General features: G+C 37.5%; 1 protein-coding gene across 3 annotated transcripts; it reads right to left on the minus strand.

The window, feature by feature from the left end:
- Positions 1 to 488: 488 nt before the first annotated feature.
- LOC139972032 (RNA-binding protein 34-like) lies at positions 489 to 11,400 on the minus strand. 3 transcript variants are annotated; one of them, XM_071978904.1, is made up of 10 exons: positions 11,226 to 11,400; positions 8,299 to 8,496; positions 7,322 to 7,389; positions 6,232 to 6,478; positions 5,581 to 5,640; positions 4,872 to 4,999; positions 4,428 to 4,488; positions 3,748 to 3,918; positions 2,413 to 2,527; positions 489 to 1,467 (listed from the first exon to the last, which is right to left on the minus strand). In XM_071978904.1, exons 2-10 carry the CDS (start codon positions 8,473 to 8,475, stop codon positions 1,250 to 1,252), a joined length of 1,245 nt encoding a protein of 414 aa, XP_071835005.1. In that variant the 5' UTR covers positions 8,476 to 8,496; positions 11,226 to 11,400; the 3' UTR covers positions 489 to 1,249. The 3 variants fall into 3 exon arrangements, with proteins under 3 accessions (XP_071835005.1, XP_071835004.1, XP_071835003.1); XM_071978903.1 differs by lacking the exon at positions 11,226 to 11,400 and adding an exon at positions 10,890 to 11,105; XM_071978902.1 differs by lacking the exon at positions 11,226 to 11,400 and adding an exon at positions 10,937 to 11,104.
- Between the last annotated feature and the right edge of the window lie 2,290 nt (positions 11,401 to 13,690).

The following is a 13,690-nucleotide window of genomic DNA, read 5'->3' on the forward strand; positions in this document are numbered from 1 at the left end:
AGCAACTCAACTTCTGTATAGCAAACAGTACTAAGTGAATCAAAACAAAAGTGAAGATAGAGGTGAAAGATTTCGTGATTTTATTTCATTATAGAAAAGTAAGGGTTAGCCTACTGCTAGGTTAGGTCTTATCTTTTAGTCTCTTTTCCCCATATTTTTAACTTTCTTTTTCTGTCTTTTAAAGGAAACAGCCAATTACCTAAGTTGGTGTATAGTTTATAGTGCTTTTTAATTACTGATATCTAGTGACATTCTGAGATTTATAAGGTGAATGGGTGGACTTTATTTTGTATGGTGCATCTTCACAATATCTCACTTTATGATCTAGTGTTCCATGTTACCTTCAACCTCGTCAGAAAAGATAGTCGACATCAAGTTTACCTAAGAAGGAAGTTCCTTTCCCCATTAAATATTTTCAAAGGTTGATTATATTGGTTGTATTCTAAATACTATCTTTCCAATGCACTCAAAACCTGAAATGCTTAGGATTTCGTTTTTTTTTTTTTTTCTAGGTAACAATCCTGGTAGCTCTCAATGCTAAGACTGTATGGAAATATCAGCATTGTAAAAGTCTTCTGTTTTAATCTTTACCTAAAGATTTCTTGACCATGTACTAAGTAGTATTACTAACAGTTGCTACCATCATAATGTTACAAAGAGAATAAAGATTCTAATTATATTCAAGTTATATCTCTCACATCATTTGCATATTAATTGTTTTAAACAGGCTTAAATGTTGCAAATGCTAAGACTGTATTTTCCATTCAGTTGATGAAGTGGGGAGTAGGAGAAAGGGGAGAAAATGGACTATGACATTTCTAGTAATTGTAACAATAATTGACATTTTATCCTATAGTTAAGGTTATGCACATTAATCTGTAACAACAAAAGATTACATTTTGAAGTTTTTATCAAAATAAAAGTATGAATAAATAGAATTTTTCAATACAACCCTATATTTTTCATTTTAACTTTGCTGTTACATTTATATTACATATCACAACGATCTTTGAAATGGACAGAGGAATGGCAGGTGGTCGGGGAGGGGGGGGGGGTGGGTCTGTGTGTAGAAGGGATCTACTGTCAGACAAAGGAATGTATGGCACTTCTTTGTTGTTGCTAACCGCAACCAAATGCATCAAACACAGAAAACAACCCTAATCAAATCGAAGTTACTTTCCACCATTTGGTTGGATGGTCTCATGTCTGTCTTTTCTTTGACCAGTTCTATTTCTTCTTGTTGTCTTCTTCATGCCATCTCCTTCTTTCTCTTGTGTCCTGGTTCTGATTGCTTCCATTTAAATTGTTTGTTGCCCATTTTGGTCTGTTGCTTCGAGACTCTGTCTAACGGCCCGGCCTGTTGGGGCTTCTTGCTCTTGATTTTTTTCTTGTAACGGAGTCGTTTCAGCGACCTCTGATTGATCCTCCTCTCTGCGTTGGAGAGCTGATCCGCCTCGTTAGTGTTGCTGTGATCAAAAAAATCATTAAGGAACTGCAAATACTTTTCAGCTGAAATTGCTTATTCCTTATAGATCATTAAGCCTACCCTCCCATGCCCCCCCTGCCCCCCTCCTACAACAACTTAAACAATGTAAGACAAGCCTGTACAACCTCCTTTTTCCTGGGGATCCCGACGCTCCAGATAACTTGCCAAGAATGCATAGTATCCAATCAGATAATTTGTTTCAATGAATCTGATGATGGCTTTAAAATACCCTTGAGAAGTGTTTATATAAGTAACCATTATTTTGAATTCTAGCATATTTGGATGGGAGGGGGGAGGGGTGTGGGCATCTTTGAATGCAATCCTATCACCCTTTTGTGGTGGCCTTTTAAATCTTAGTTGTCAGCAACTGTTCACAGGTGAAATTAACAGTCACCTTCTGAACCACAGGGATATGGTCATTGTGACTTACAAGTCTACTTAGGATGCTAGCAGGCATATTCAGCAGTAGAAATTTTGTCTTATATCTCTTTAAGCAATTTACAATTTTTTTACATATATTTTTGGATATATATATATATATAACTTTTCATAAAGTGCTAAATCTTGAAAAAATTGACCTTTGGATGTTGGATTCATAGCCCTGTTTTCAACCTTGGTCCCTGCTACATTTAGTTTGGGTTAAATTTGCACTTACAGTATAGATTTAGCTTAACGTCCAAAGGTAGGGCCATATCTATTGTAACAGGCTCAGAGATAATTTCTGACCATGCACATAGGAACAGGAAGTGGGCTTTCAGTTAACATATGGGAGGGATCCTATCAAAAGGTCGGGAGGTCACTCCATGAAACAAATATTGGCATATTTCTCAAGTTGGTCAAACGCAATGCAAAATGATGAATTTGGATGCAAAATATATAATAATCACAGCTTGGGGTATTATAAATCACAAAAGCTTTCAAGGATATTGTCACTGGTCTTGCATTCTGCTTATGTTTTGTTTCTATGGGTTTGACTCGGATTTTTCTTCCGTTCAATTTCTGAGAATTCATCTTCAAAGCTAAAGCCACGGACGATGGATCCTGTTGGTCAAATTGGAAAAGGAGATAATTAAGAGTACATCTGTGGTTATTCACATGGAAATACATTTGACTGGCTAGAAATAAAAGGCTTTGCAAAATGCACGGATTCATCCTTTCACATGCAACAATGGTTTTTTTGTTTTTTCCATCTATGAAACCAAACCATCAGCAACTTCTGAAGGCTCATAGCATGATGGGGGAACGACACACCTTAAAGCAGCCTTTTGAGTTTGCTCGAAAACATTTCCCAAACACGATGAATAAATGATTGCAATTAACCAAAGTATAATATCCTTCTAGTCCTTTTCACCAAATGATTTTTAATTGAGTGAGAAATGCATGGAATTTGATTCCATTTCTCAACATTTTAGCAGCCAGACACTTTTTATAGACATAGTATAAAACATGTGCAGAAGCAAGTTTCAAAATTTCTAATTTTCAAGGTTTCATTCGCTACTTGATATGAAACTCGACCGAGCATGCTTATGAGTTACTTTGTTGTGGGAGTTTAATTTAGACTATCGTTGAAATATTTATCAACTTCTACTAAAGTTGCTTTTAACCATATAATTATGAATAGTAATGGAAACAGTTTAAGTTCAATTTGTTTACTTGAAAGCAAACAGCAAATCAAAATAATATAATGATTCAACTTTTCTTTGCTAGATGAAATGAAAGTTTTAGTTGTCTTGCTGCTTTTTAATGCATTCCCTCCGCATATTAGATTGTTTCTTTAAATTCATATTATGAACAAATATAATGATTTTTAAAATTCAATCCAAATCAGATCATAAATTGAAGACCCATTCAAGTTCATTCGTATTTTTGGAAAATTTTGATTCAACTGTTCAGAGCTATTATTCTAAATAACTCCTTATCAACATTATGTATTAATTACACAATAAACTGTGAGATGAACAATCGGAAAATTTGATACTTTCCAGTGTTTGATATTCCATTTCCCTGGGAAGCTTTGTCTCAATCAAAACTGATTCCTGAGGGTGGCTGGATCAACATAGACAAACTTATATTTTGCCTGATAACAAAGTTTTCCTCAAAGGTGACCATTTTACTTAAGCAATGTCTTATCTATCCTTCTACATTAACATTTTCAGAGAAACTTTCTTTTGCCGATTGACAATCTCATCAGAAATATGTGGTCCCTCCTTAAGAGAAGTTGTGAACTTTTCTTTTGAAAGAGACACTGGAGATGATCTTACCTTAAATACTAGGAATCCAAAGCCCTTCCCCATTCCAGTGGCGGGATCTCTGACCACTCGGACACTCTCTAGTTCACCAAAGTCTTCAAAGTGTCTCCTGACGTCCTCATCGTTGATACCGTAAGGTAAACTTCCCAGGAAGACAGTCTTCTTTGGGTCACCTTCTTGGATCTGGATAAGCAAACAGAGGTTGTATGCTATGAAAGTGTTGCAGGACTAGACAAGATATTCATATAAATTTGTCAGTAGACTAAAACAAGATCTTCTCTTTATGTCATCATACGGTGGGAGATGATAGACAGCATATACATCCAGCCGAAATGATGTTACTTTTGTGTATTCATTAATGTGATGGTTGCATTTTTTGTGATTCTAAGGCTGTTTAACACCAGTATTAAGTTAACCGCCAACCCTCTACCCTTAGATCAGAATAGAGGCGTGACTGGTGGGTATATTGGTGGTAATATCAATTATCATTTGCTGTAATTTTCATCACTAACATACATCATGACCCACCCCCCTCCCCCTCCCCACCCCTGTCCTTGACCTAAAGAGGGATTGCAAATGCATAGTAGATACAACCATAAATGGTCATATTACTTCAAATAGTAACTACATGTACAAATTAAACAAAAAAAATTAAAAAGTATAAAAGCACTCAAGAAAAGGTAACACATTACCTTTTCATCTGTAACTGTAAGATCGACTCTTAGGTGATGTCCTTCTAGGATTGTGCCATTTCTACAATAAATAGCAAAAATTTCAAGAAATATTGATTAGAAAAAGCATAAATGAAGTGTTTGATTGGGCTCATCTAGAGGGCATTGAGACTTAAGCTCAAATCGAAGTAAAAGTTTTTGATGTGACAAATTTTTATGAATCACCATTGGCTGCACTTTAAGTCCTCAATAGAGCGTTGAGTAACAATACAAAATGTAAATCTTTCTTCAAAAGTATCAACAATTGTTTTCGGAAAATGATAATACGGTAGAAGTAGAAAGAAACAAACAAAGACATTTTGATCAAAGGTTCTTCCCCATACAGTAAGAGATGGTAGAAGGAAAAATAAGATTTGCAGATATGGAAACATTGAATACAGGAAAAGAATCAGTAAATATTCTTACTTTTCAATGGCATTTTGTGCAGCCTCCACAGTAGTAAAGACAACATAGGCGTTGTAACTGTTTCTCTTTGAGTTAATGTCTTGAGTCTTGCCGACCACTTTCTGTGGCATTCCTTGTTGGGCAGGTGCCTTTCAAGAGATGACAGAGAAAAAAGGCAAAAACTTAAGTCAAAATACAATTGGGTATTTTCATAAGTTCTGTTACTTCAGATAGAGAGAGGACCATGTAACAACAAACATAGATCAAAATTCTTTTGAAAAGAATTCTTAGCTGAAAATAAAATGGAGTAAGGGGAGGGGTAACAGTACCTCACAAACACGACGCAAGTGCCTTTAAAGAATAACGTTACCTTGGCAATAATTTGCATAAATATGGCAAGTCCCCACAATAAAAAGGAAAGGGTAAGGAATTAAACCCTCTCCCCAAACTCTGTTGATATCAGTACTACTTTCCAACACAAAAAAATCCATCTAAGACCATACTGTAGTTCTCATGAATCAATCACTTTAATTGAATGCATGTAGAAGCAGATAACTCACTAGGAAATTGCAAAATGTGCTGTTTGCACCCATCATTTCAATACACTGTGAACTTCGATGCAATGGGTTGGAGACTACAGTGTAGATTACACATTAAGGAGAACATTGAAATGAAGTTAATGAACTGGTATTGTAATATGGTACAAACCGATCACCACAATATAACTTACCAATGACCTCATTCGAACTGTCTCTATTGCTCCATATTCTAGGAAATGCTTCTTCAGGGCCTAACGACAGAAGGAAAATATCATGCATGGTCAGGTGTCCAAAAATTTCTTACGAGGATGTGTTGGTCACTGATAACAAGCTGGACCATGTCTGTGTCTAGCAATTAACGAATGTTTCAACTTTTGTGAATCCTCACATTCTTTATGACAAAATGGAAGAATAAGTATTATTATTATAGATACATCATTTTTTAGTCGTATCTACCATAATGCTAGCCAAATTTACAACCTACTATTGGTCAAAAATTTGCAAATATAAAATATTAATCTTTCAAGCCTCTGGAACATATAAGACCAAATATCTCAGTATATGAAAATTTGCCTCCCAAGGGGGGTCGCCACCACACAACCCATCTATACTTCCTCATTAAATTCAGATATTATTATTAAACATACACAGTTTTTCAGTCGTATCAGCCATAGTACTAGCCAAATTTACAACCTACTATTGGTCAAAATTTTTCAAATATAAATGATAAATCTGGAACATATGAGACCAAAATATCTACAGTATATTGCCAAATTGCTCCCAATGGGGGTCTCCATCTTATAACCCATCTATACTTCCTCATTTAATTCAGATATATTCACCTTCTTCTGAGTTTCCTTTGAGATGTTTCCCACAAAAATTGTCCTCTTATCTCGAGGAATTGACGATTGTTGCTTCTTTTCTTTCTTCTTCTTCTCTTTCAATTTGGGCTCATCCTTGGTAGATGGATCTTCTTCATCCATCCCTACCATCTCCTCCTTCTCCTCATCACCATGATCCTCATCACCATCATCACCTTCACCATCCTCCTCATCACTCTCCTCATGACTTACATCACCGTCTTCTTGCCTGTGTGTTTTTTAAAGACCATTAGAGCGTGATTGCATGACCTAGTAACTACCATATACCATACAGGTTCCAACTTTTTGATAACATTGCTTTGCATAATATATACATTGTCCAAAAAGAAATGCTAGATTTTGAAGAAGAGGAAAGTGTGTAACAACTAAAAAGGTGGTCGATAAGTTGGAAGGATTCACTGTGGTGGGGGGGGGGGGGGAGTTGATGACATAGGGTTCGATGTGTTGGGAGGATTCACTATGGTGGAAGGGGGTTGATGAGATTAGGGGGTTCAATGTGGTGGGAGGGGTCAATGTGGTGGGATTGGGTCAATGAGATGGTAGGGTTCAATGTGGTGGCAAGGGTCAATGTGGTGGAGGTGTCAACAGGTGGGTGTGGTCAGTGAGGTGGGTGGGGAATGTGCAGAAACTGTACCAATGGACAAAGTCGATAGGTGAATATAAGCTGGCATATTCACTCGAAGAAAAGAAAATACTTTCATCTAGTTAAGGCACAGTGAGGGGAAGAAAGTTGAATGAATGGATAAATGGCTACCATATCTGTGAAAAATGAAGTCTTCATATACTCAACATTGGTGCATGATAATGGGCAACTCAAATTTAAACTAAACATGTCTAGAGCTCTCATAGTGTGTGTGTGTGTTCTTGCATTATTCTAGTAAGTTTTATGCAATTCAAAATGCAAAATCTTATTAGCTGTAAAAGTGCTGTTCTGAATTTGGAGAACACATACATAAACAAAGTGTTAAACTTTTTATCAACCAGCACTTAGAACAGCATCAGCCAGCACCCTGTTACACAGTTGAATTATTTTACAAGCTTCACCACTTACTTGTCAAAGACAGTAGTCTTGTCATCATCGTCATCATCATCCTGTTCTTCACTTGTTGAATTATGTTCCTGAAATAAATTTTCAAAAAATAACTGAAAACTGCTGAAACTTCCTGAAATAAATGTCAAACTGATGCATTGCTAACAGTCTAAACTGAGTCAAATCTGATGGTTGAAGTTCTGGATGGAATAAATATAGTAAAATCTGGAATCTGAAGGATACAACTCTTAGACAATTGTAGAAGCTTCTTGTAAATTGTTAGTGTGCTCAGACCTGGGTTAACTTTAATGATCAATTCACAAAACTGAAGGCATTTAGTCCTATCTTCCCTGACATTTCAAAACCTGACATTTCAAAATATCTAAATGAGTCTGACAAAGTTTAATAAATATTGACCATCAAAGAATATTAGACAAGGGATTATAGGCCGGGCTTATTTAACAAATAACATCATGGATTCAGGTCCAATAGGCAGTAGGTGAGTTTCAATTGTTCTTCATTTGCATGGATCAATAAATACAAAACAGCCTTTTTATGAAAAGTGACACCGTCCGCAAACTGAGACATGACAACAGTTCTTCTTCTACTATAGTGTGACAGCTGTTAGATCGGTCACCGTGAGAAGTTGACAATAATGTATAACACTTATTAGTTGTAACCATACCCCTTTCCTCAACCATCACCCACCTCCCCTTGCACTGGTTCTATGTCTTGCTGGTTTGCTTGGTGAAATCTGGTCTTCTATTGTATTGATGCACTTTTAAGCAAGAAAAAATACTAAACAATGTTCCATCCAAAGGGGTTTAGTTAGAGAAAGATTTACTGTAGTTCAAAAGGTGGATAATGTATAGTGTGATTCTGTATTTTTTTTTATATATTTTTTAGGAAACTCCTCAAACTCCAATCTCCTCCATATTCACAAATGTTGAGAATCATCATCTGTTGATAAATTTGTAAAATGATAAGGGAGGTAATACCTTTGATAAAGACAAATAGTTTTGGTAATGTTGTTGATTGTAAGCACTACAGGGTGATTTCCCAAATATCAGAGCTAATGGGTTGGTATCTTCCAACTCATCCTGCTTTTGTCTTCTTTTTCTTCTGATTTTTTTTAAGAATTTCGCCACATCTCCAATTTTATATTCTTCATCCATGATAGCAGTTTCTACAGAGTTCTAAAAGAAGAAAGGGAAGACCATTATATGATGAGTGCAAATACAATAATGGAATTCAAAGCTGAAGCAAGGATAAGAATCAGAAATATATCCTCGATTCCAAAGCTTTTGACATTTCTGTAAGCTTTAACATAGTAATGTGAGATAGGTATCTTTGAATTAATGATTTCATCTCAAGGGTATTTTTTTGTGGGGTTATGAAGAAAACTAAACTGATCATCCAAATTTGAACTGATGTATATAGGCCAAATACAGTACATCAGTTCCATCAAAAGAAGGACTTGGGCAGTTTTCTGGTTTACTGTAAATTGACACTGAAATCTTTAGAAATCTTTTAATGGTGAGTCAGGGAATAATTCTGTTTAAATATTTCGGAAGTTTATGAATTTTGTTCTGATAAAATACATACACAAAGAATATCTTTCCATTTGTGTGATAATTTGCTGATATTTCATAGCATGCTGCATACTAATTTTTTCACTCTTGATGAGAAATATTAAAACAGATGTTCAACTTGATTGGCTGTTCAAATTAGGTCTAGCTAGGTGAATGACTGGAAGTCTTTCAAAGAAACCCACAATATTCTATCCAACAAAACACATGTCTTGTTATGGGAGATTCAAAACCACTAACAATTCATGATACTTAATTTAACAGGACAACACTGAAAATAGCAATTTCTAATTTCACAGCAAGGAAGTTTGTCATTGAGATGATACAGGAGATGAGATGGGACAGGGTATGCCTAGAAAACTAGAGGCATTAAAGGGTGTGAAGACTCGCACAAAAAGAAACATCTAATGCCGGTGATCTGACCTAGTTTCGAATGCGGTGTAACAAAAGTGTAAGACACCACCATCAATCCCAGAAAATGCACACACAGCCTTCTACGTCGGTAATTAGACACTAGTGTACAGTCATTACAAACAGCTGCGGTCAATACCCACAGCACAGTGTACAAATGATACAGCGATGGACATATCAGGTCCAGCTAAAGATAACAAGGTATCACATTTCATTACTGTCTGCATTTTGTAGCAACAAGAGAAAAGCTTCACTGGCAAGCAACGGAAACTTTTTAAAGATGGCGGCACGCTGTTTGGGGCGAGTCTTCAATGCCTTTAATGGGGTACCGTTGTTTTCCGCACACGTTACTTTCCGCTGAAACAAAACGGTGTTTTCCGCAAACAAATTTGTCAGCGGAAAACAACGTTTTTTTCAGCGGAAAGTAAAGTTTTTTTTTTTGGAGAAACAGAATAACTTACTGAATTGATTAGGCACATGGAAGGATTTAGGAAGATGGAGAAGATAGGATTTGACTGTAACAGGATAAAATGTAGCTTCGAGACTAGATTTAGGATACATGCAGTAGCTAAGGTTGTACTTGTAGCTTAGGCTGTAAGGCTTACTTATACAGCCATTTTATTTCCAGCGAAAATCAAAGATACCGCCTTTCACACCTTTTTTTTAAACCATCATTACGCGGGCCGAATTTTTAATACTTAATTAGATACTCAATCCTTCATGACGAGGGCCTCCCTTTGCCCTAGTATATATGTTTCTTTAATAATTTGTAATTACAAACACCCCAAGCCTCCTCTAAATTATACGCAGCTTAACTTTTCTGACATGAACTCAGTCTAACCATCCTTGATCGACGTTCTTTGATACTTTCTCATGTTATTTTAATCATCCTGCCTGAATTTGGTATCTCAAAATTGCGGAAAAATATAGTGTACAGGTAAGTGAAAAATAGGTGTTTTCCGCAGAAGAATTTTTTCAGCGGAAAGTAATCAGCGGAAAGTAACGTATGCGGAAAACAACTGAAACCCCTTTAATGTGACTATCATGACAGTGTGAGAACACAGCACATGTATGCAAAGTTATTGTAGTAACATTAATTCATTAATTATTGTTTTATTATTGTGTCCTTAACAAGATAATTTGAAAATGATAAGACCAATGTGTAGCTGCAAAAGGCTTAGATTAATGAATAAATGGAAGAATCCAACCAGCATATTATGGCTATGACTTTTGAAAAATTTGAGTATGAATTATGGCTGAGTTGAGTGTGACTTTGCAATATCACATTATCAGACTCAGAGATTTAGAACTGATCCTCAGCTTTATTTTCCAAAAGCTGTCAGTTCTATCAGTATCATCTATTTTCATCAATTTAAAGGATATCTACATGTCACCCAATTCGCTGAGATTTTTACTGGAAAGCGATTGATACGTCGCCTAACTACTGTAGTACTAGCCTAGTATGACTCTTTAGAATATATATTATAACCCTGTGCCATGGCTGACGTCGTGAAACTACCCCCTGTGTAATAACATAAACAGCGCAAACATGTGGACGTGAGAGCAAGAACTATTCTCTTTTGCCTAACCTTTGCTAAGAGCACGTTAGAGGTTTTTTGGCATGGATGCGCTTTACCTGTACGTATTACATGGACCCACGATTAGGGAAAGTTGGAAACTTCGTATCAACTGAATGCTGTGTAGCTCCAAATCGCAAAGCTTGTAACAGTGAAAGGCTGTAGTTCAACGATAACATTACGGCTAGCTGTAGTCTGTTGAATACACAGCTGCTAGATGTGAATACCATGCTAGAACCGTACACATTTGTATAGCGCCATCCAGTTGGTATCGTTTTCGCCGGAGCAGAGCGTTACATTCCGCTTCTGAAGATAATCAGACTCATCGAAAGGCGAAGTAATACTGACCAAACGTTGCAAATGTAGTTGGGATGAAAAATTTCCGCAGCCTTCACTAATGTGTAATATATCACTCCAACTTTACGGTTGCTATTCCAATTTTATGTTCATCATAACTCATGCAACCCATTTTATGAAATTGCTAATTGCCATCACCACGTTTCATATCTCCCCGCCACCTTCGGCTTCCCGTCCCTTCACCTCAACTACAAATTTTATACCCTGCACGTTTCTCCGAACCACACCCGACTGAAAGATTTGGTTTTGACCTGGTTTTGAAATGCTGGAAAGGAACTACTGGGCCAATAATTACGCAGTTAGAACCAGGAAGTTGTTATTACCCCAGGGGCGTATCCAGGATTTTCCAATAGGGGGGGGCGCCAGGCATGAATGATCGCCGTCCTGGGGGATGGGTCTAAGGGGAGGGGGTGTACAATTTTTGCTTTCAAAGAAGGGCTGAAATGCAAAATGGTGTCATATGCATGGGCGGCGATCCGTACTTCCGAGTGGGGGGGGGGGGATATGACCTTGTTGACTATCTAAGCGTAGCGCCACCATGAGTTGGCGCGAAGCGTACAAGAAAATTTTGGGATTAACAAACCCTCTAGATGGCCGGAAACGGCACTTCCCGAGGTTTCCAAGCGGCATATACCCAACTTTAAAATAGGGATGTCATGTCCGAAATATCTCATAATCAGGATCCAAAATACTTTTTTTTTTTTAATTTCGGGTGTTATTTTGGGAAAATTGCCCCTGTCAATCTTGTTTCAGTCGCAACGTTAGAATGTTCGAGAGCTCTGTTATATTATTCGATGAAGAAAATGGCCTCATGCAGGCTATTATAGGCCTATACACATGCAATACACAATTACACATAGTTACATTCCTAGGTACCGATTGCTAGGGCATCCAGGTGAAACGTGTATTAAGCATTACCCTGGTTACATGAGATTCTCAGCTGTTCGAGGGAACATGTACGTGTGTAGGCCTACTATAGGGCCTATATGAATCAACGAGGTAAATGAATCTGGAGGATTCATGTCAATTGGGTGCGCGCGTACCATGTATGGAGGGTCATGTGATGTGTTCCAGGGTGGTACTATACTGATATTTCTCTGTAGCAGTTCGAGAACAGTGTTAGTGACTTCGTGAAAGATTGGTCGGTTCGGACATGGGAAATAACGGCATAAGAAGGTACTGGTACTTCAGGCCTACGAAATAGTGCTAATATGCTAACGTTCAACCTTATTCTCTTGAATGAAGGCAGGCTTTCTACATAATCTTACTTATTAATACAGCTCTAGGGCACGCTTTGTCTCATATGGCCTAACGTTTTAATACACGCTATAAGTTAATGTAGAAATGGGAAATGTTTAGTTCAGTGCAACCACGGAATTCTCCATGGAACAGAGCCTAATGCTGCTCGACGGGAATATAGCTATCACGTTAGGCTACAGGCACGGTTATTGCTAGGTAACGGGTGTCGTCTGCTGCTCTAAGCACGCAAACACATTTACGTACTAGTTGGGTGAAATAATCATGCGTAATAGGGAGAGTAGTATATTAGTACCACCCTGGAACACATCACATGACCCTCCATACATGGTACGCGCGTACGCCCGTATTTACTGTGTGATAGTTTCTCCAGATTCATTTACCTCGTTGATATGAATACTATGAGGGTGCATATATGTACTATATCAATACCGTGGGCTCAATAATACATCTTGTTGTTATAGGGCCAATGAAGCCTACAGTCAACTATTTTTGCTTTATAAAGACGCTTTATTTGAAAAGATCGCACTGCGTGTATGGTAGGCGAGAAATGAAGCTAAAAAAGAGCCGTACATTAATGAAGATGCATAAATGTAGGCATGAAAATATTCTTATCCCTGGCATTTGGTGGGGGGGGGGGGATATGGTGCATTACATCCCCTCCACCCATTTTCATGGGGGGATATATCCCCCCTCCACCCAGGATCGCCGCCCATGGCCATATGTGATCCATTTTTCGACCTTAATAATAAGCAACATTTCCAGTAAATATGGACACAAAATGCACAATTTAGTATGGCTGGCATGTCATTGGCATGTTAGTGTTTATAGTGATAATACAAACACAATTACCATCTATGTTTCTAAAACTATTTTGCCGCCGAACTTCGCCAGAACCTTTTTTTGGCAAACAAAAAATAAAGCATACGGGAGGGGGGGGGGGGTTGAGCGATCACCGACATCTCACATAAAGGTCGTCATCAATTGTTTTTTTTTTTTTTTTTTTTTTTTTGGTGACGGCCAATAGGGGGGGCGCGCGCCTGTTGCGCCCCCCCCTGGATACGCCCATGTTACCCTATAGTCAACACTCCTTTATAGAAATTTATACAGGAAGACAGTTTTCGACCACTGTTTGATGTGCTCGGGTTACAAGTTTGTTTGGAGTGCAAAACTTATACGAAATAGTGTATCCCCAATTC

The sequence above is a fragment of the Apostichopus japonicus genome, chromosome 8, assembly GCF_037975245.1.
Source record: "Apostichopus japonicus isolate 1M-3 chromosome 8, ASM3797524v1, whole genome shotgun sequence".
Taxonomy (NCBI): domain Eukaryota; kingdom Metazoa; phylum Echinodermata; class Holothuroidea; order Aspidochirotida; family Stichopodidae; genus Apostichopus; species Apostichopus japonicus.

Excerpts from the sequence above, each read along its gene's own strand:
- LOC139972032 (XM_071978904.1), bottom strand. The coding sequence starts at position 8,475 with ATGGATGAAGAATATAAAATTGGAGATGTGGCGAAATTCTTAAAAAAA. Across the intron at positions 2,528-3,747 it reads TTGGATTCCTAGTATTTAAG|GATCCATCGTCCGTGGCTTT; the intron begins GTAAGATCATCT and ends TTTGACCAACAG. Across the intron at positions 1,468-2,412 it reads GAATGCAAGACCAGTGACAA|GCAACACTAACGAGGCGGAT; the intron begins TATCCTTGAAAG and ends TTTTTGATCACA.